The sequence below is a fragment of the Peromyscus californicus genome, unplaced genomic scaffold, assembly GCF_007827085.1.
Source record: "Peromyscus californicus insignis strain IS unplaced genomic scaffold, ASM782708v3 Scaffold_12__1_contigs__length_115047231, whole genome shotgun sequence".
Lineage (NCBI taxonomy): Eukaryota > Metazoa > Chordata > Mammalia > Rodentia > Cricetidae > Peromyscus > Peromyscus californicus.
The window spans coordinates 110,360,724-110,382,054 of record NW_026294413.1 but is presented as its reverse complement, the minus strand read 5'-3'; the positions used below and the strand labels follow the sequence as shown (position 1 = coordinate 110,382,054).

General features: G+C 47.4%; 1 protein-coding gene across 2 annotated transcripts in view; it reads left to right on the top strand.

The window, feature by feature from the left end:
• Ptprg (protein tyrosine phosphatase receptor type G) overlaps positions 1 to 21,331 on the top strand; it is a 703,625-nt gene that overhangs the window by 596,605 nt on the left and 85,689 nt on the right. For both annotated transcript variants that reach the window (XM_052734133.1, XM_052734134.1), the window contains exons 9-12: positions 5,926 to 6,110; positions 8,784 to 8,892; positions 14,374 to 14,423; positions 16,062 to 16,833. In XM_052734133.1, coding sequence (XP_052590093.1) covers positions 5,926 to 6,110; positions 8,784 to 8,892; positions 14,374 to 14,423; positions 16,062 to 16,833 — 1,116 coding nt within the window. The remainder of the gene's footprint in view (positions 1 to 5,925; positions 6,111 to 8,783; positions 8,893 to 14,373; positions 14,424 to 16,061; positions 16,834 to 21,331) is intronic.

The window sequence follows — 21,331 nt, the reverse complement described above, 5'->3', positions numbered from 1 at the left end:
GAGCTCTTGGACAGAGAGAAAAGGGAGGTGACACTATGAGGCAGCAAGATTCTAGGGGCTTGGGGGTTTTTGTTTTGTTTTGAGTCTTGTGTGATCTGCTGTGGGGACTCTGATACAGTAAGAGACCGTTTTCCTTAGGCCAGGTCTTTGGAAAGTTCCCTGCATTTAAGGGTTCCTAAGTTGGGCAGGGGTGTAGTGGGTGGCTGTTTGAGCCATGCCCTGAAGTACCACATCCCAGGCCTTAAGGGTCCCCCAGTGGCCACGCCCCAGGGGCATGTACCTCAAGGTCATAGACAGGTGTCTACTAGGGGCGGTGCTTCAGGGCATGGCTCAAACTGCCACTCACTACCCTGGGGTGATGTACCACCCCATGGGTGCATGGTATCACCCCTCTCTCCACCCTGGCATGGGTTCTATTGCTGTGGAATAATATAATACAATATATATAATATAATATAATATAATTAATATAATTAATATAATATAATGAAATAGTAAGTGCTGTGTGTGAGCAGTCTGTGTCACACTGGTCCACAGTTGGCCCATTGCCTCAAATGTGACACTGAGTGGAGGGCCCGAGAGGGAGATCCCTGGAGTAGCCATTTACTCTAACAACTTAGGACACTTGGGGGTTATGCTGACTTCATCAGAGCTATCCCAGCAGCTTACCTAAAGCCCCCAAATGAGCAGAGTCAGGACAGACTTAGATTCACTTTTGGAACCACTGAGAGCATTTCCTTGACATTGATGTAAAATCGGAGGACCTCGGGTGCTCAGCTAGAAGCCTCTTCATTATTTAACGAAAGCTGGGATCATAATTAAAGGTGGTTCAGAGTAAAAGCAGGAATTCTCAGTGCTGCAAGGGAGTGTCATCCTGGAAATCTGAAAAGCAATCAGTCCCCAGTGAACATGTCATCAGGCCCTGGGAAGGGAAGGGCTGATGTCAGGGACACCTCACAGGGGATGTTTGTTTAGAGAGCCGGGTGTGGCACCTCCTGCACGGTTAAAAGGCTTTGATTTTATACAAAGGGATGTGCCAAAATATCCCAGTTTGTAATGGCCATCACTGAGGGAAGGAAGGATGTGGAAATTAGGCGGTTACCACTGCACTCGCTTTGAGGGTTCAGGCAGCTGAGGATGAGGGGCCATGTAGGAGCAGTGGGGTGTGGTGGGAACTGTAGCAAACATGAACACATACATCTAGTCTAAAGGAGACCCTTGCTTTCCTGTTCTAGCTCACCTGATTTAAACACACAGACAAGTAAATGTTAGGGGGCCTGGATGTCCAGCGGGCCTGAGGCCCGCAACTGTAGTTTATTTCCAGTGTGTCTGTCACGTTCACCCCAATCCCATGAGGTTACAGTGTGCCCGTCACACTCACCCCAAGTCTATGAGGAAGCCATTACCAAATAGTGGCCCATGATACAGATAAAGAAACAACAGGTTATCAAGAGCCCAAGTCCCACACTTTGATATACCAGCTTTCCCAAACCCTCCCATAAACTGCACTGTTTCCGATTCCTTCCCTTCTGGGCTTGGAAGGGAGGCCTTGTGTGACACAAGGGTTTCCCAAGGGCGCACACCTGCAGAACCTTAGGCACAGGCGCAAGGCTACTCCTCTCCCTCAGCCTGGACTTGTACTTACCACTTGTGTAGACTAGATGTGTTTCCTGAGTAGCAAGCATCTCCTTGCTGAGAGGTGTGAGTTAAAGAATGTAGACGGCATCTCTATACCAACAGAAGTCCCTGAATGTGGCTGCAGAATAAGCTGAACAGCCCTGATTTTGTAGATGGGGTCTTTCTCCACAGTGCTAAAGAGCAAAATCCTTTCTTCACAAGGATGAAATCTGTGCATGTACCCAGTACCCTGGTGATCAATGGTGTGGTCCCTTCCCTGGAGGTCCTCACAGCTCAGGCAGAATGACAGGGACATGAACAGGCGGTAAGGAAGGGCCAGAGGAGCTACATGACATTGAAGGCAGACCATCATTAAGACTGAAGCAGTGCTGGCCAAATACAGGCGAGTGAGGAGCAGGGTGGAGTGCTGGGAGCTTGGAACAGGTCACATCGCACAGGCCTGTGGACCAGGGAATGACCAGGGACCTAAGCCCTGTACCATCAGCTTGCTCGCTGCTCAGGCACACATGCCCTGCTGTAGACTCGGTGTATGGAACATGGCCAAAGAGGCACCTTACTCTAGTGGGAAGGCAGATTGTTCCAGATCTGTGAACAGTGAAGCAGCAGTGTAATTCAGGGTGAGTGCTGTGCAGGGTCTGCTCTCTGTAGAGGAGCCGCCTGTGAGCTGTGCTGAGGGGCTGAGTTCAGTGCTGAGAAGACAAACACACTTGTTTCTTTTCATGGTGCAAACATCACCCACCACCAAGTTTTTATAAAATAAACTGAATGTTAATATCCTTAATGCAAAAGATCAAAGTTTGAGACCCACAGAAATCATACAAAAGTAAAATTCAGTATCAGTGTCTAAGTTCTCACATGCCACACTCACACGCTCACTGCCTCTGCTCCTTTGTGCTTTGATGGTAGGAGAGACCACATGACTTGCAAAACCAAAATATTTCCTATCTGCCCTTTCTGTGGATAGGAATGCCAAGCTCTCTTCTGGGTCCTTCTGGTATAGTACTCTCTCTGCAGAGGCCGCCTCCACAGCAGCCCCACCGTGTCCCCTGTCCAGAGCCCCCTGTCTAGGAAGATAGGAAGCAGGCTTGGGAACAGAGGAGGACAAGTCCCCCCTGGTTGCACTTCTCTCCAGCGAGGGGTGATGGGAGGAGGGCCCCTCCGTCAGCCTCTGACTACCTCTGGCCTGGAGCAGTCTCGGGCGAGTGTGGGTCTAGGTGACCACTTAGTTAGAGAAGCCTTTTCCTGGCAGGCCATCCTGGTCCCTGAGAGCTTAGCTCTGTATTTTGTAATAGACTGGGGGATTCTGTACTTTCCACTCTGTACTTTCCAATGTCATAACCTCCGCTTGTCATAGGGACAGGCTACTAACTGCAGCATTCACTGACCTGCAGACCTTATGCCTCTGTCCTTGTCACTTTGTCTGGGGTTTTGGTTTATTTGTTTCTGATTCGTTTTGTTTTTGAGACAGGGTCTCACTGTGTTGCTTCACCTGGTCTCAGATCTGAGAGCCTCCTGTGTCAGCCTGAGGATGTCGGCATGTCCACACCCAGCAAATTATATGCAATCCTCTTTCACATATCCCGAAAGAGATAGATGACCTATTAGACAGTAAATCCTAGGATGCTTGCAATGGTTGTCTGTGGTTACAGTAACTTTTGTGGTGAATCTTAACTTTCTTCTTACTTTTATATACTTTGTAATTAAAGAAAAACATGAATCATCTTAATCTGCATAGAAAAGAGCAGCCATTTTCAATTCAAAAAATAAGTAAGAATGATGCATCTGCATGTGGGTGCTGAGATGATTTAGGTGGCTGTGATGTAACTGCTGGAGAGATGTGCCCCGGACAGCTCCCCAGTCATCCGAGCGGGGGTGAATGGGTGTGGAAGTTAGGTCATCACTGTGGATATAGAATATTCCCAGTATATACACCTGGCCTCACTGCCAATGCTAAGGATGGAGGTGTGGATCTTTGCTGATTTTCCCTCCTCCCTTTGTCCTGTCTTGAGAAACAGAAGCCCAGTATGTTGGACTATTTAAAAGCAGTACCTTGTCGCCACCTAGTGTCCTTGTTCTGTTATGTCACCTTTGGCCATCCCGGCCCTCTTCATAGTCTGTGTCTGCTCTGAAGGCAAATGCATGGTGACTTGGTAGCTACGTCTCGGGGTAGGGAGCATTCTGCAGGGCAGTGAGAATGGTTCATCAATCCCCACTTCTTCCTGTGGAAGCCACACAAAGCACGTCTTCCCAACAGAAACAAGGGAGCCTCTTAGCAGGCAGGGCTGCTGAAGCCAAAGCCGCCGGCCATGCCTCTTGGCAGGAGTGTGGCCAGTGGCTTCAGGGGCAGCCTCAGGTTTGGGAGTCTGGGGCGGGAAAAGAGGTGTGTGTCTCTTGGTACTCTGTTTGGCACATAGCTGGCTTCTGGAAGGTCCTGTGCCGCTCCAAGCCTGACCACTCTAGTGGGCTCACCCATCAGCCCCTGTACCCCACACCAGTTGCCGTTCTATGCCCCTCTCTCTTGAGTACCTTCCACTACCTGAGTTCTCAGTTTTGCGTTCTGTTTGTTCTAGAACTTGCCATTCTCCTGGTCACAGTCCGGCCCTAAGGTGCAGAGAAAGCTGTGGCTCCCCCTCTGGACAGGCCTCCCCTCCCTCTTGGGATCTCTGCTTTGGTGGGGGCGAATGAGTCTTTGTCAGAACAGCCTCACCTTGCCGTCGGGCCTCAGACTTTCCAGTGGTTTCCAGGGGCTTCAAGGAGAAAGGCCAGAATTTTCATCCGGTCCTTCTCAGTCAGCTGTACCTGTCTTTTCACTGGCCCTTTTTCCCGCCTTGGTCCCACCTGAGAGTCCTGTTCAGACCCTAGAGCACTGCTCCGTGTCCGTCCACGGCCTCCGTGTCTTCCCCACCCACCCCACCCGTGTAGTCTTGCCCAACTCTCAGTATCAGTCTTACACGGTGGGTCCTCCAAACCTTCCTTTCCCCGTGGTGACTGGGGAGACATTGGTTTGTGTCTAGAGACAAGTTTGGCTGTGACAGTGAAGAGCAGGGTGGCACTCTTGACTGCACAGTCACTGGGCACCTTCAAGAGCAGAGAATTGTCCCAGTCACCGATTCACAGGCTGAGCCGGAGAGGTCAATCCTGTAGTGAGTTGGCCCTAAACAGACGTGGCTCTGTCTCATCTCCTAAAGCTTCCCAGCTCCATGGATGGAAAGACAGACTGACCTTTAGAAGAAGCCATTCTTTCTGTGGGCACCTTTGCTTTTAAATCATTTAAAGACTACATTGCGTTTACACTTTATCTGTTTGCAATAAAATTTCATCTGCAATTTTAATTAGTTGGATGGTCCTACAGTCACATGTCCTCTTCTTCCAAGAGTCTGTCCTGAGGAAAATCTGAGGAGAGCACTTCATTAGTAAAGGGTGACATGGGAAGGGTAGTTCTAAGTGATCCTTAAGACACATTGAATATGGACATTGTATGAGATATCCTGTCTGCTCGGCATGTGCTTTCTTAGGTATAATAATGGCCATAAGGTTAGATGAGAGGATGTTCTTGTTCTTAAAAGTTGTAGGCCAGAGTATTGAGGGCTGAAGTAACAGAGTATCTAGTTAGCTAAAAGTGTGTGTGTGTGTGTGTGTGTGTGTGTGTGTGTGTGTGTGTGTGTGTGTGTGTGTGTGTGTGTTGGGGGTCGGGGGTAAGCAGGGTAGTACATGACTACAATCCCAGGATTTAGGGGACTAAGGCAGTAGAATCATAACTTTATGGTTAGTCTGGAATCCACAGCAAGACTGTGTCTCAGAAAATAAAAAGGGAGCTGGGCAGATTGTTCAGTCAACAAAGTACTTGCCTTGCAAGCTGAGGACCCAAGTTCGATCCCCAGAACCTGTATTTAAAAAGAGAAAGATTTCCAGGTGTGAACTAGCGCTCCAGTGCATGTGACCTCAGCACTGAGTGGGTCCCTGTCCTTGGAAAGTTCCAGGCCAGTGAGAAACATTGTCTCAACAGTGGCTATCTCCTGAGAAACGACAGCCAAGGTTGTCATCTCCTATACACATTTGCACAGGTGGATGCACACTTGTGTGCAAATACACGTGTCCACATACATGTTTACACACAAAATGGAGGAATAAGTAAATGAAGAGAGGAAGGAACAGCTGATGTGGAAGAGTGCTAACAGGACTTGGGGGACTGTGGGTACGTACTTCCTGTGGAAGCATTTCCTGGAGTCAGGGGCACACGTGAGTGGCAGTAGTGCTGATGCCTGTTAACCTTACCTGTGTCTCCAGTTTGCAGCTCTCCACCCATCCACATGAAGGTGCAGCCTCTGAACCAGACAGCGCTGCAGGTGTCCTGGAGCCAGCCAGAAGCCATCTACCACCCGCCCATCATGAATTACATGATCTCGTATAGCTGGACCAAGAATGAGGATGAGAAAGAGAAGACATTTACTAAGGACAGTGACAAGGACTTGGTAAGGCCACCTTGGATCGGGTCCAGGCTCATATTCCTCTCACAGTATGTAGAGAACATACCTCTTCCTCTAGGGAGATAGGGGCTGTGACAGAGAGTCCCTAGGAGCTGCAGGCCAGCTAGCCTGGCATACAGGGCAGTGGGCAAGACTGTGTCTCCAGCAAGATGGAAAGCAAGGACCACACCTGATGTTGTCCTCTTCTCCCCACACATGTGCCATGGCTCACACACATGACCACATCACACATACAGATTGTTCCCTTTTAAACTGGCTGCTTTTCATTCATCCCAAACAAACCCCTTTCTTCTGACCGGGTTGTAAGTGCACTGTGAGTCACGACACTTAGTGAGCACTGTGTGAGTATTACCTCGTACCGTCCCCCACCTCGGCCTCCACCTCCCCACTGCCCCTTGTGTCATGTGTCAGCACACACTCTCATTGCCTGCTGGACTCCAGGGCCCAGAGACTTTCTACTCTGTGCTGTTGTAGATGCTGGGATGTCCCTGACCTCCCTCGCTTTGACCACACAGACCAAAGTCAACACATCTTTCAAAGGTACATGAATGTCTAGCATCAGACACCCGACAAGGCCCTTTGGGCATCTGCTGTGGAAGCTGTTCTCCTCATCGTTGTAAACCCTCCAGCAATCGCTAGTCTTTAAGACTTTACACAGAAACTCAGTGGCACGTGGGTTTGAAAGCCTTGCTGCTTTATTGTTAATCAAAGGAGGCCCCAGAATAATGAAGCCGGTAATTGTATATGCAATGAAAAATGCTGCAGCTCAGAGCGGGACTCTTAATGACTTACCACTTTTTTTTCTCCCAATAGAAAATCCTCCGGGCTCATTCAATCAGTCATAGAATAATACTTTTCATATTCCTTTAGATGAAGATTCTTTGACTTCATTTCCATTTATATTTTCAATTCCCCCACTAGACATTGTTATCTGGGTCACACCAGGAACAGAGAGCTCCTGAAGTTGGAGAAGGATGTTTTGGAAGACACCCAAGGTCACAGTGCACTTTAACCTTTACGTTCGCACTGGAGTCCATCAGGAGCCCTCTCTCGCTGAAGCCACACTTACGGTCATCAGCCGAAACCATCTAGGCGCTCCTTCTGTTTCTTGTTCTAAGTGGAAAATAAATATGCAGGGAGGAAGAGACACTGGCTTGGGGTAGATTCTAGTAAATTCCCACATAGATGGAGTGAAGATTTTCCTCTGGTTAGAGGATGGGGCAGAGGTCCAGGGATCAAGGCACAAATTGGATTCCGAGAAAGAGGTGTACAGAAGAGCACCTTTGGCAGCACGTCCCATTTCACAAGAATTTCTAGAGGCTTTTCTTATTTCCTTTTGGGACACACAAAATGAAGTTTCTTCTTCTGCCACATGTCGGGAGTGCTGCCTCAGGACAGCGCTCTCTTCTAGCTTACAGTTACCACGAGGCTTTTCCAGCCTTGTCCCACACCTTTTTCACAAACCGTGTTGGTGCTCAATGCTTTTTCTAAGAGAACAGAGTGAAGCCTGAAGCTCTGTAACATGACCTTAACCCCCTGTTCCCATCTGGAAGTTGTTCCCAGTTGTAGCAACCAGTGTTGCCATGGTCACATGCTGATACCAATCTAGAGGATTACAGCAGCTGTGCCAGGAAAACCCTCTCGGCAGTTCAGTTCAGACTGGCCGAGAGTGCATATGTCCTCTAGCACACCCAGAGTCCTTTAGAAGGAACCTCTGGAGACCAGGGACATTCCCCGCTTGTTCCTCCCGAAACAGTGCTGCCGGCTTTGTAGGTCTGTTCTCTTTCTTCAGTGTTGAAGGTTATGGAGAAGAAGCATTGAGGAATGGTGACCAGGATGTGGCTGATGACGTCTGATGACAGTTTTCTAGAAAGGGTCAGGCAATAAATATTTTAGTCAATCTGTTATAATGTCTTAACCTTGTTGATGTTTGGGTGAAAGTGTACAGAATACACACACACACACACACACACACACACACACACACACACACACACACAGAGCAATTGCCATGCCTATATAACTGTAAAACTTTATTTATAATAAGAGATGGCCTGCAGATCTAGACTACAGGCTGTAGCTTGCTGACTCTTGCTGCCGTTAGGTTCAATGTTCCTATGAGCAGAGTTTCCCTGGCCTGTGTCACACAACCCTGTTAGGTGGCGGTGCCTGCCATGTGGTAGCAGAATTTGGAAGACATTTAGCATATGTTTCAGGATCACACAACCAGAGAGCGGTGTGGCAGAGTAACATCTTATAACTGTGTTGATTTTGTTCTTTGTATGGAGGCCTTAAGACAACGACAACAAGAAAACATCCAGGCAGAGAATTTCTTGTTGATTTTCTAAAGTCAACATGGCTCTGTAGTTCTCTTATTTAATAACTGTGGAGGCTGTTGTGGATAATAATTACAGTTTCTGAGGTGTGGTAGTTATGGTGGAAGTCCAGGCTGTGAGACCAGGAAGGCTGGAGACGTGTCCCATGTGGACCAGTTGCTGCTACTGCTTCAGTGTTGAGAACAGATTCCCACACAAGGTTATTTCTAGTCAGTCTTTCTCTCTAGAAAAAGCCTACAGTCTGGACTGCTGGGATACCCAGGTACATCACACCCGTGGGCTTTCAAAACCAACTCAGCACCCTCTCTTTCTTCCCCTACAGAAGGCCACCATTAGCCATGTGTCACCTGACAGCCTTTACCTGTTCCGAGTCCAGGCCGTGTGTCGGAACGACATGCGCAGTGACTTTAGTCAGACGATGCTCTTTCAAGGTAAGTCTGGTTGTCCTCTTCCTGCCACCAATGTGCCTGAAGCTGCTTGTCTCTTCGGGGGCTTGGCCAGAAGTAAAGAAACGTGGTTCATGTAGGGTGTAAGCCAGATTCAGGGAGCTCTGGTCGTTTAGATCTATCCTTGGGGTTGGTTTCAGAGGCCAAAAGAAAAGGAAAACAGGGCTACTTTTGCGTTGTTTTATTGACGTTTTCCAGCTGTGCCGCTGTGTCAGATGGTGTGGGCTCCCCGAGTCCTGCCATAGGCTCTTACTTAGATGCCTGCCATGACTGGTCCTCACTGTCTTTTAACAACTAGAGCCCAAGATATAAAATTTGTCCTTCCAATTGGCACGTCACACAGACAAGTATCTTTATCGTTCCCAGTCTGGAGATCTATGTCTGTGCTAACTGGAGACCTGTAGGAGGGTCTGGGGCCAACGTGAGGGTGAAGCAAATGGAACTCTGCCTTCTTGCATTTTAATGGAGTTATTTTATTAAAGCAGTCTCAGTTCAAAGATTTCATGAATGAAATATTGGAATTTTATTTTATTAACTTAGTTTATTTTATGGGTATAAGTATTTTATCTTCGTGTGTGTATATGTCCCACATACATGCAGTACCCATGGGCAGGGCCAGGGGAGGGTAGAAGATCCCCTGGAACTGCACAAACAGACCCTTGTGAGCCGCCATATGAGTGCCAGGAACCAAACCAGCTCCTCTGCAAGAGCAGCAAGTGCTTTTAACAGCTGAGTCTTCTCAAGCCCCAGAAATATTAGAACTGTAGATAGATAGGTTGTAGCTCAGTAGTGCAGCATGTGCTTAGCATACACGAGGCTTCGGTTCACTCTCCAGCACAAAAAAGAAAATAACAAAAGATTATAGAAGTAATGGTAGGACTTGGTCTGTCTTTCCTACCCCATGTGATCCTGGCTCTAGTATTATTTACAGAAATCGGCAGTCAGCTGTGGGCCTTAGTTTGTGAATCCAGTTTCATATCAGACACTAAACGCATCATGAAAGTCAAGGTCAGAGCTCAGGCCTCACACGGAGACTCTGGCTGCACCAGCTGCTTGCTTCTCCAGGCCTCAGCTCTCCTGTCTGTCACATGAAAAGCCTGCACATCAGGCCACTGTTAGCCCATTTTCATTTGCCGTGGTTTTGTGCAATGGAGTTTCCCTAGGCATGTGTGACCATACTCAGCTGATTCTAACTTTTGAGTTGTGGATCACATTAAACATCTGGACTTCCCACTAGAAAATGCCACCGTTGTGTATAAAATTACAGACCCTATTAGCCGCGTGGGCAAGTTGAACCAGGGGCACCTGAAGACTCTGAACAATGCACATTCATAAACCCTCAAACCAATTCCTCTGAATCCTGGCAGTGGGGCCTAGCAATGTGAGTTCTAGCAAGACGGCCCCACTGACTGGCATTACGTGCTGAAGAATGCCAGGTTGGAGCTGGGCTCTGCTGGGAGGGTGCTGGGTGCTGAAATTTACCAAAGTTGCATATTTTCGTGAATAAATCTGTATCCACACATATACAAAATATTATTCCATGGTGAGCAAGCGCCTTGGGCCATGGCAGGGTCTGTGTGAGAAAGGGGAGGGAGAAGGTAGGCCAGTCTGGGAGCTCGCTGTGGCCAGGCCTTGGGACTTCAGACCCATAAATCATGATTAGGCCTCTCCTGGCCTGGACCAGGAGCCTGGGAGCTGCAGAGCTGCCTCCTTTGATTAATAGTCTTGGGCTGCCTGGCCTCTGAAAAATTAAAGGCTTATAATATAATGCAATTCTAAAAAGGCCCCATCAGGTATAAATTCAAATCAGGGAACATTTTAAATCTCTGGTCACAGTGGCTTGTTGAAAATGACCGGTATCCGCACATGCTTTCCATCTCTGCTCAGAGACACCTCCCCACAGCACTCATGGAAGCCTTGTGCCAACCCGCACCTTCATCAAGGTTAGACCACTGCCCTTTTCTGCCCAGATTTTTCTACTGCTTAGGAACAAGAGAGAGCAAGGTGCAGAATCCACCTCCTGTTCAGACTCAAGGCTTAAGAAAGAAAACAAGATCTTTGAGAATTCCAGGGAAGTTTTTTCAATAACTGCTTTTAGAAATAAGTTTACATCAGATTTGGGAGCATGGAAACCCACATGGAGTATTGTATGTAGTGATTATGAAAATATTTATGACCCATATAATATACCAAAGCATCGGGCTGGTGAGGTAGCTCGGCTGGTAAAGACAGCTGCTGCCAGGCCAGGCCTGCAGACCTGAGCTTGATCCTCAGGATCCACATGACAGAAGGAGAAAATTGACTCCAGAAAGTTGAACTCTGACTTCAAAGCATGTATCTATGGCATGCACATGCTGTGACATGCACAGGTACACACACACACACACACACACACACACACACACACACACACACACACACAAAGTAAATAAATTAATAAAGGAGAATAAAAACTAAGATGCCAATAACTGTACTTCTGGCCACTGTGATACATGTATTAGCAGCACTAATAGCAAGGGACATTGACAGTGTGGCTCCCATTAGAGTGTCACCACTTCGTCTGCTTCACCCCAACATCATGTGACAGTTTGTCGTGTGTTTGTTTGGGGGTGTGGGCTGTAGTTTTGGTTTGTTTCGGTTTTACAAATGAGGAAGTTATGTTCAGAGTGCAAGTAACTTGAGAGAAATCATTTAAGCTGCTGAGTGGAGTTCTGTGTTCTTACTCTAAGCCCCATGGCTCATGGACAGCAGTGGACCATCCTGAAGTACACATCACTCACCACAGCAGGTCTTCCACCTTGAGGAGAAGCGGCCTGATGGGCAACTGTTCTGGCCGCTCACTGCACAGTGCTCAGCAGTCAAGGATGGGGCTTCCCTCTAACATCAAACTCGTTAGGCACATCCTCGCTCACAGTGGTCTTAAGAGCTGAAATTCATCAGAGGGGAATCAGTTAGATTCATATGCGCTTGTCACAATATTTTAAACAAATCTGGGCTGTGGTGATGTGTGTGTGCATTTAATGAAAGCACCAAGTGACAGGCAGTTGGTCCTGGAGCTGCTGTCGTTGCTGAGTGATCAACATCAGCAATTCTCTGAAATTACAGAGTCGATCCAACAGCGGGAAGGTCTCAAATCTCAGAGACAAAGCCACACTTCCAGAGAATGCAGCCAAGACTCACCCTTCCACTTCCTGGAAGGAATGGGCCATCACTGGAAGCTCAGGGAAAGTGCAGATGTACTAGCTCCCTGTTAGCAGCATGTGCTCAGGCCCCTGGATCCCAGGCAAAGCACTCATGATCTGAAAGGCCCGTGTCTAGTCATCAGCACTGTGGCGGCTGCTGAGGTAGAGACTGTTCAAGACGAATCGAGCCCGCAGGCTGATGGAACGGCTCGATTGGCCTTCTTACTGCCCCTTTTAAAGGGCGTGGACCGCAGGGCTCCTGGGAGCCTTTTATCTTGTGTGACGGAAGCAGGATGTACACACATGTTTGAGTAGCTCAGTGATCATGGGGTTAGATTTGCTCCCTTAGCTGCCTATTTGACCTGTAATCTAAACAGTTGTGTTGACTAGTAGATCCATCTCCACATTTCACTCTTCATACTGTGCATGAAAGTGCATCATTAGGTCAGGGATTGTGAGCTCAAGTGTCCAGGGGGCCAGGGGCATGTTTGATAAAGTAAGAAACAGGACACCACGGGCCCAAGAAAAGGAGTGGCAGACTAAAGTTAATAACACATTCATTTTTTGTTAATAACACATTTTTTTTGGTTTGGGAGGGTCTTTTTTTTTTAATCATATAGGGCAAACAAAAATGTATGTAGGTCCCTTGCCATTTCTAGATTAGGTAAAAAGCATAGCGGCACCCCAGGAAAGATGCAAAGCTACACAGAGATACCCTGTCTCAAAAAGCTCAAAAAAAAAAAAAAAAAAAAGCATAGCGGATACATACCTCACTTTGTTAACTGGCATTTTTGGTAATGTTTTGATGCTGTGTATACAGGAGGCAGGTCTTGAGTTTATAGAATGCTCCTGTTTTATTAAATAACCACAAAAGGTTGATATATTTCTACTATAAGTTATGATGTCTAGCATTATTCAGGAGCCAAATGTGCCTCAACAAATAAATGACTAAACAAATACCGTGGAGACACACAAGAGAATATTATTGAGCATTAAAAAAAAATAAGAAATTCTGGCCCATGCTTGTGTTGCAGGGGTGACCTTTAAGGACATTATGCTAAGTGAAATATATCAGCCACAGAAATACAAATGGGCATGATTACCATATCTAGAATAGTCACATGCAGAAACATAAAATACCACCATGTAGTGGTTCCCAGGGATCAGGTAAAAGGAAATGAGTTGGTGGGTGTGTACCCGGAGTTCCGTTTTAGAAGATGAGGAAGCTCTGAAGATGGATGGTGGCGAGGTCAGCTGCGTTATAAAGTGAATGGACTGAACTTTCCTGGAGCAGACACTAAAAATGGCTATCATGGTAAATTTTATATCCTTTGCCTCTTAATACAACTTAATATGTACTGAAGTTATGTGCTTAAGAATACGGCATGGGAGAGTAGAACTACAAGAAACAAAGACTACCAGACAGGTATGCCGTGAAGATAAATGATGTGACTGTGTCAGACATATCTTAGAGACCATCAAATGCAAGCAGGAAGAAAGTGTGTGGTAGCACACAGTGTACTCTATATGAACTAATGAACTAATGTAAGATAAACCATAGGGCTGGCAAGATGACTCAGTCCGTGAAGCACTTGTGGCCAAACCTGGTGAGCTGAGCTCAGCCCCACATGATGGAAAGAGAGAACCAACTCCACAAAGTTGTCCTTTGATCTCCACATCTCCCTCCCTCCTTCCCTCTCCCTTCTCTGACACACCCACACCCACCTACACCATTCCCTCCTTCTAATAAATAAATACATACATAAATGTAACAGAAGTTTAGGAAATGATAAACTGTCATAAGTTAAAGATGCATAATAGAAAGGATGAGAGATGGTGACAATACATATATAGTCATATATTTCATATATATTCAAATATATTGTCATATATTTCATATTATATATATATATATATGAAACTCAGAAGCCCAACAGCACCTGAAAATGAATCTTACACAGGTATTAGATGTAACAATAATTCAACTGTCCATTGGAATCATGGGCATCTTACCATTGTTGAAGTTCTGTAATTATTATAAATTACAAATTTTAAATGAATTTCTTGCATCAGGAACAGCTGGCTAGATCCTGACTGTCTGAACATGTCTTCATGAATCAGCAGAGCATCATTGGTTGAAATGGTTGGAAAGTGTACAAAGGAATACTATTTTGTGACATGAAAATTATGTGTAGCTTAGATTCGTGTATCTGTAAGTAGGGTTTTGTTGGAAGCAGATGTGAACACTGTGTGTTGTTTACATTATAACTTCTTTTTTTCTCAGCTAACACTACCCGAATATTCCAAGGGACCAGGATTGTGAAAACGGGAGTGGTAAGTGCAGAAGGCTGGGTGAGCTGGTGTTGATTTGGAGACAGTTAAAGCTCTTGCCACAAGGTGTCAGTATAATGTTGTTGAACTGCCCGCATAGAGCAGCTTAGAGACAAATACACATTTTTCTGTGTAAGTTAGTATGCTATGCAGCAATATTAGTGGCGTCTATTGTATTATTTTGTCAAAATAAAAATCTTTCAGATCTGTAATTATGTATGGTTCCCTGGAATCAGATGATATAGGCGTTATCCTCCGCAGCCCTCCACTCATGTTAAAATCCAGAAGTTGTCACCCACCCACCAGTAAGAAATTACCAGTGCTGGAGATAATCGCAATCTGAAACTCACTAAGCACATTCCAGCATCCAGAAACAGGTTATTCTGTCTGCATCTCCAAACAGCCTGGGAGGGTAGTACCGTCTCTCCCATTTGACAGGTGAAGAAATTGAGGCTCATCATGACACAGAATGAGGCAAGGAGTCGACTCAAAGCTGGGATGAAGGGCTTGTCTGTGTTTGGTACTTAATCCTATGTGACACTTGATTTTGAATAATGAGCTTTCGAACTCGTCCTTAAACTGTAAGGTTTGTGTGTGTGTGTGTGTGTGTGTGTGTGTGTGTGTGTGTGTGTGTGTGTGTAAAATTGGATGAAGTTCTCAAATGTGACTTGTTCTATTGTTTTGGACTTGCATACGTGATGTGATACAATTTTGGGTTCTCTGCACCAGCTCATAAGGACTGAACTTAAACTGCTATCCCAGGACGTCTCCTGGCTCTAGTAGAAAATGGCTCAGATGAGTCACATCATCACTGTGCCCCAGTTGAACGTAAGGAAAGGATGAGCTGAGCTTCAGCCCCAGCAGCCCTGCCTCTGGCTCCGCAGCCATGCACTTTGATAAGCTCCCTGTCACCTCTGCGCCTCTGCTTCCTTGCCCGTGGAGCAGGCAGCATGGCAAGCCCTGCCCCAAGGTGGCACTCCGTAAATGGAATGCCTGCTTCTGTCCTGAATGTTGCACTGTGGAGAAATGCAGACACTGAAAGGCTCTGTGGCTGGGCTGCACTCAACTTGAAGTTGTAGAGACGTGTGTAGAGCTTGTGTCCTGAGTGTGGCCCCTGCTGACCGAGGCCTGCCGCCTTCCCTCTTGCTCTGCTGACTGCCTCCCTGTGTGATGGCGGAGTTAATTCCATCTGGTGGTTTTCCACGTCTCAGAGCTGGTAGTCAACAGCAGAAATTGACTTGAAGCATTGACTTCTGCTTCTCACCTCCCCGCCCCCCCAAACACACACAAATGGCGGGCATCTGGCCGTTTTATGACTTATTTGTTGCTTGTCTTTAAGGCACTTTTAATGCTTCTATTTCCCCATCTAGCCCAACCCTGAGCCACATCAGTGAAAAACTGAATTTAATACACTAGTTAAATGTTTTAATTCAAAGTAATTATAAAGTCACTGAAATAAGACTTGGTTTCCCTGGGCCAGCAGCCATGTTCAATGTTCATGCCATAGCTTATGAAAGCCTATAGGATGGACGAGTAATATTCTCAGGCTTTACAGAGGGGCCTCGCTTTGATTCTTGATTACTGATTTTGCTCTGCTTTTTCCTTCATTTCCCTTCTCCACACCCCGGGTGGCCCTTTCAGCCGACAGCCTCTCCTGCCTCTTCAGCAGACATGGCCCCCATCAGCTCCGGCTCTTCTACTTGGACATCCTCTGGCATCCCCTTCTCATTTGTTTCCATGGCAACTGGGATGGGTCCTTCCTCCAGTGGCAGCCAGGCTACAGTAGCCTCTGTGGTCACCAGCACACTCTTAGCAGGCCTGGGCTTCGGTGGCGGTGGCATCTCCTCCTTCCCCAGTGCCGTGTGGCCCACGCGCCTTCCTACTGCAGCGGCAGCCAGCAAGCAGGCAGGGAGGCCAGTCCTTGCCACTACCGAGGCCTTAGCTGCTCCCGGGCCTGATGGCGACTCTGCTCCTACAAAGGACAACGAGGGTGCAGAGGAAGGGGAGAAGGAGGAGAAGAGCGAGAGTGAGGAGGGAGAGCGGGAGCACGAGGAGGAGGGGGAGAAGGACTCTGAGAAGAAGGAGAAGAGTGAGGCCACCCATCCAGCGGAAGAGAGGAACCAGACCGCTCCTACCCCCACGCCTTCTTCCCCTCACAGGACTGCAGAGGAGGGAGGACATCAGACTATACCTGGGCGCAGGCAGGACCCCTCCGCCCCTGCAACAGACCAGCCAGGCCATGTTGCCCCAGACTTGGATCCCTATGAGGACACAGCCACCCAAGTGCCCCCAACAGCCACAGAGGAACATTATTCAGGGAGTGATCCCCGGAGGCCCGAAATGCCATCTAAAAAGCCTATGTCCCGAGGGGACCGATTATCTGAGGATAGCAAATTCATCACTGTTAACCCAGGTAAGTGGTGCTGGTCCACACCTGAGGGTCCAGGTTGCTTTGAGCAGGCTCGACCTATTCCTAAAAGTTGGGGGGTCAAGGGAGTAAGGAGTGGAGAAGTAGGTAATATCCTTGGGATTGTGTGGATCCCTGGTGCGTCTCTGCCTGCGACCACATCTTGTCCATCCTGGTAAGATGCATTCTCTTCACTGGAGCAAGTCTTTCTCTGCACTTCTGTCTTTCAGAAGAACTCCAAGGCCTCAGACAGAGATCCAAATGAAGAAAGTGGCCGCTGGTTCTAAAACGTTTTCCATTCCTATTCTATTCCTGGGGCGGGGGGTAGCCAAAGAAAAGTAAATTGCTTGTCTTGAAAGCATGAAGTTTTAAAAGAAGTCAAGCATGGTTACATGCACTTGTAACCCCTGCACTGAGGGGACAGAGTCAGGCAGATTTCCGGGGCTCAGGGGCCAGATAGCCTAGCCTACTTTGTGAGTTCTGTATCAGTGAGAAACCCTCTCTAAGGCATGCATGCACATGCAAGCATTTTTATTCCTTAATCGTTTATTAAACACATTTATTTCTGGGTAGCCATTGTGCCAGGCACTAGGCTGGATGCTCTGCCAGGGAAGCCCCTTGCCTGCATACTGGAATAGAGTGGATGACGGAAAAGTGATTGACAGCAGCTGCCTAGAGCACATTCCAAGGAGTTAGGTAATGGAGACTTAGGAGAGTGAGCAAGCCAGGAAACTGCCCAACTGGGATGTTCAGTTGTGAAAGAGCAGCAGAAGAAATAGGGTGCTGTGACCGACAATTATGGGGAGGATGGAGGCCCACCTTAAGTGAGAAAAGGTGACATGTCCAGTCTGGGGAGTCCGTGGTCCTGGCCTGAGCAGTGTGGCTGGCTGGCCTCAGGCTGTCCCTGGCTGCGTGAACTACCCATCGGTAGCTGGGGAAGCATGCATGGCTGGTTCGGCCTCCACTTGCTGTGGCACCAGAGGCAATGTTTTCCCTCAGTCACGTGCTCAGATCTTAATGAGCCATCATGATGCTTGTGCTGGAGCTGTGGCATGAGGGGCTGCTACTGTTGTGAGGGCTTTTCTTAATAAGAAACCCTTCGTGTTGCCAGACTGCAAGACGTTTAGCAACAATGTTTTTTTCATTTAAGCTGTTGTGGAGTTATGAGTGCAAAAAAAAGGCAACTGGTAAATATTTATTTGCTTTTGCACTTGTAAACATTAAAATTCATCTAAAGCTGAGATCTCGTATGTTAAGATTCAACTTAGAATACATTTTCATGTTTTGAATTACTTTCCCTTAAAGCTGCTATGAACTAATTTTTTCCAAGTGGGGGTCTCCCATGGGTGTCATTCGGTGCGGGGCAGTTTGACAGACAGTCACAGTAGCCTTGTATAGATGACGGAAGCGCGGGGCCATTGATGAAGCTGTTCTTGTGCATTCCCCCTGAGAGACTGCTGTGTAAAAACTGAATTTCTTGCATTTAAATATAGGAAAGAATACGGAGTCCCTTCCCACTGTGTGCAAGGTTCTAGCCTGGGCATTAGGGAAAGACTGTCCATGGAGACTTCTCTTCTCCCAGGGGTGCATGCTCATGGGAAGGGTTGAGGATAGATATCCCAGCAAACAAATGCATTTAAACAGAAACCAGTGTGGGGAGTCAGCCACTCACAGACTCATGAGAGAACGTTCTGGGCTGCTGGAGTGGCAGGTCTAGAGATCCTAAACTGGGAATGAGCTTGGATGGGTTGAGAAGCTCCCTGTGGAGAAGGACCATAGAGAGGGGGGAGTGGTAATAAGGATTGAGTCAGACACTGGGAGAGCATGAAAATGAAGGGAGCATTGGCCATGCTGAGGGTCAGATTTTAATGGAAATAGCACACTAGGGGGTAGATACTAGCAGGAGAAGTTACTTGTGTCATCGACCTTTTCTCAAGCACACTTGCCTATGCTAGAGATGGAGGAGGGGCCCTGTGGCTTGGGCCAGTGTGTTTCCGCTTTAAGACAAGGGATAGAGTCCACTCAGCCTGTTATGCAGAAAGTCCACAGATAACTGATAAAGGAATTGTTTACTAAGGAATTATATTGAGGAGAACAGTTCCCTAACACAGGAGAAGGCAAATCCTACACAGAGTCCTGGAAGGCTGAGAGCTGGTCCCACACTACTTCCCGCTGCCGCCTGAGTCAGTCTCCACCATCCAAGAGTGTGCTCTTCAGGTTTTAAGCTAGCCAAGAGGCCATGCCCTAGGGGCTGGAACCCCAAGGTCATAGGTGGAACAAATACCCACTACAAGGCTGCTTTTCAGAAACATTTCTTTGCTGTTCTTCTGAAGACAGTGCCTGCTGTGTGCTTGCGTAGCTTGGGAAGCTGCAAGGCTGGGCTCCAAGACTAATTCTGGTGAGCGGAAATTCCAGAGAAAGGGAGAAGAGAGTGAACCCTGGGATTCCCAAGTCCAGCCTCCATCCCTGTCCCATCCCCTCCCACCCCAGCATCAGAAAACATTTACAGTTGGCGGGAGTGGCCTTTAGAGTCGACTCAACTCAGTAGGTCTTCCCCCTCATTCACTTGACCCTCAAGTAAGTTTGTGCCAGTGACCTTGTCTGCAAAGTGCCAGTAATGAGAGAAGTCCTCAGTGCAGAGATAGTGCTCATAAAGCTGCCTGTCTTCGTGTGTGTGTGTGTGTGTGTGTGTGTGTGTGTGTGTGTGTGTGTGTGTGTGTGTGTGGACAGGAAGTTTCAACACAGGGTTTCTCTGTGTATCCCTGGCTGTCTTGGAACTCACTCTGTAGACCAGGCTGGCCTCCCACATGGATCCACCTGCCTGTGCCTCCCGAGGCTGGGATTAAAGATGTGCACCACCACTGCCCAGCTAAAATTATTGGAGAAGTTTAGAATGGCTGCCGTGCAAGGATGACACACAAATCCCTGAAAGACGCCTGTCTCACCAGTGCTCAGGAGTGCTGCCAGCAGCCAAAGCCACAGAACAGTGGGAACTTTGCGGGGCATCAGTGGGTCGATTCGCAATCTGAATGAGCATTAAAGAGCAATTCCCCAGCTACCTGAAGTTAAAATGACCTACAGGAGTTTGATAATGTAACTAAATCGACAGAGTGCTTCTTTATCATGCAAAAAGCCCAGTGCACTGCAACACTGCATACACCATGCATGGTAACACACACCTGTAATCCCAGCACTGCATACACCGGCACGGTAACACATACCTGTGATCCCAGCACTCAGAGGGTGAGACAAGAAGATCAGAAGTTCAAGGTCATCCTAGGCTCCATAAAGTTCAGGGACAGCTGGGGATACATGAGACTGTCCAGGAACACTCATCTGTCCTGTGATCTCTGTAGTCAGAACAGCAAGGTCCACCTCTCCCTAAAGCCACAGAGAATGTTCTGAATTTCTGGTGATTTGAATTCGAAAGTGGTTCTAGGTTGAAATCATGACTTGCAAACCTTTAGGAGAAAAACCAAGTAGTGAACAGTTTTTCCAGGCCACAGTTCTCAGCTCTCAGGTTCAGCCTTACAGCACACACAGCCACGGACAGGATATCAGTGATTGGCTGTGACTGTACGCCAGGCCGTTCTGTTCATAAAAACAGGCAGTGGGCCTGATTTGTCCCACACTCTGTCATTTTCCAGCCTCCAGTATAAAATGCAAAAAAAAAAAAAAATGTATGTGTTGTTTAATAAAGGATTCAGATAACTGAGGGGAACGGCAAAGCCCCATCAGTGTGTGGTCCCAGGATCTCAGTCCTCCTCCACCCTTCCTACCACGCCCTTCACCTGCTCTGCCAGCTTGGATTTGGTTTTGTTTTAACTGAAATAACCATCATTTTTATGTTGGTGGTGATTGATCTTAGAGACTTTGGGTATGTATTTGTTTATTCCAGAGTTAAATTTTCTTCTCATGAAGGAAAAATGTCACTGAATCAGTCTTGAGTGTCTTTGAAAAATCAGCAGTGCCTAAAGTTAGCAAAGTACGTTACACTTCAGGCAGTATCCCCCAGAGACTCGCTTAGACGCCTTCCGTGATGGTGACGTCACTGCATCCCTGAAATCCCTCCATGGAGGTCGCGGCAAACTCAGGCACACAGAAATCAGACATCTCAGTGAGAGGGAAGACCAGATATTACATAATACAGAGTGTCGAGGACACTAGCAAACTCTGGAGTGCCACCTCAGCTCCCACGGTTGTCACTGGAAACTCGCGTGAGTCAGAAAGCCTAGTTTGGGGCAGAGTACTCCAGTTTTTAAATCTTAAAACCAATTTGCTTTGGCATATGCCAAATTAAATATGTCCCTGGGCCCACCACTGGAGTGGTGACTGCTACCATCAGTCATTGTGCTGGCAGTGATCTTAGGGTCTGGAGGTGTGTGTGTGTGTGTGTGTGTGTGTGTGTGTGTGTGTGTGTGTGTGTGTCCTTCACCAAACCTTTTCCCAGCATCCTCTAGTGCCCAGGCATCCCTGGATCAGTGCTGCATGGACATCTAGCCTG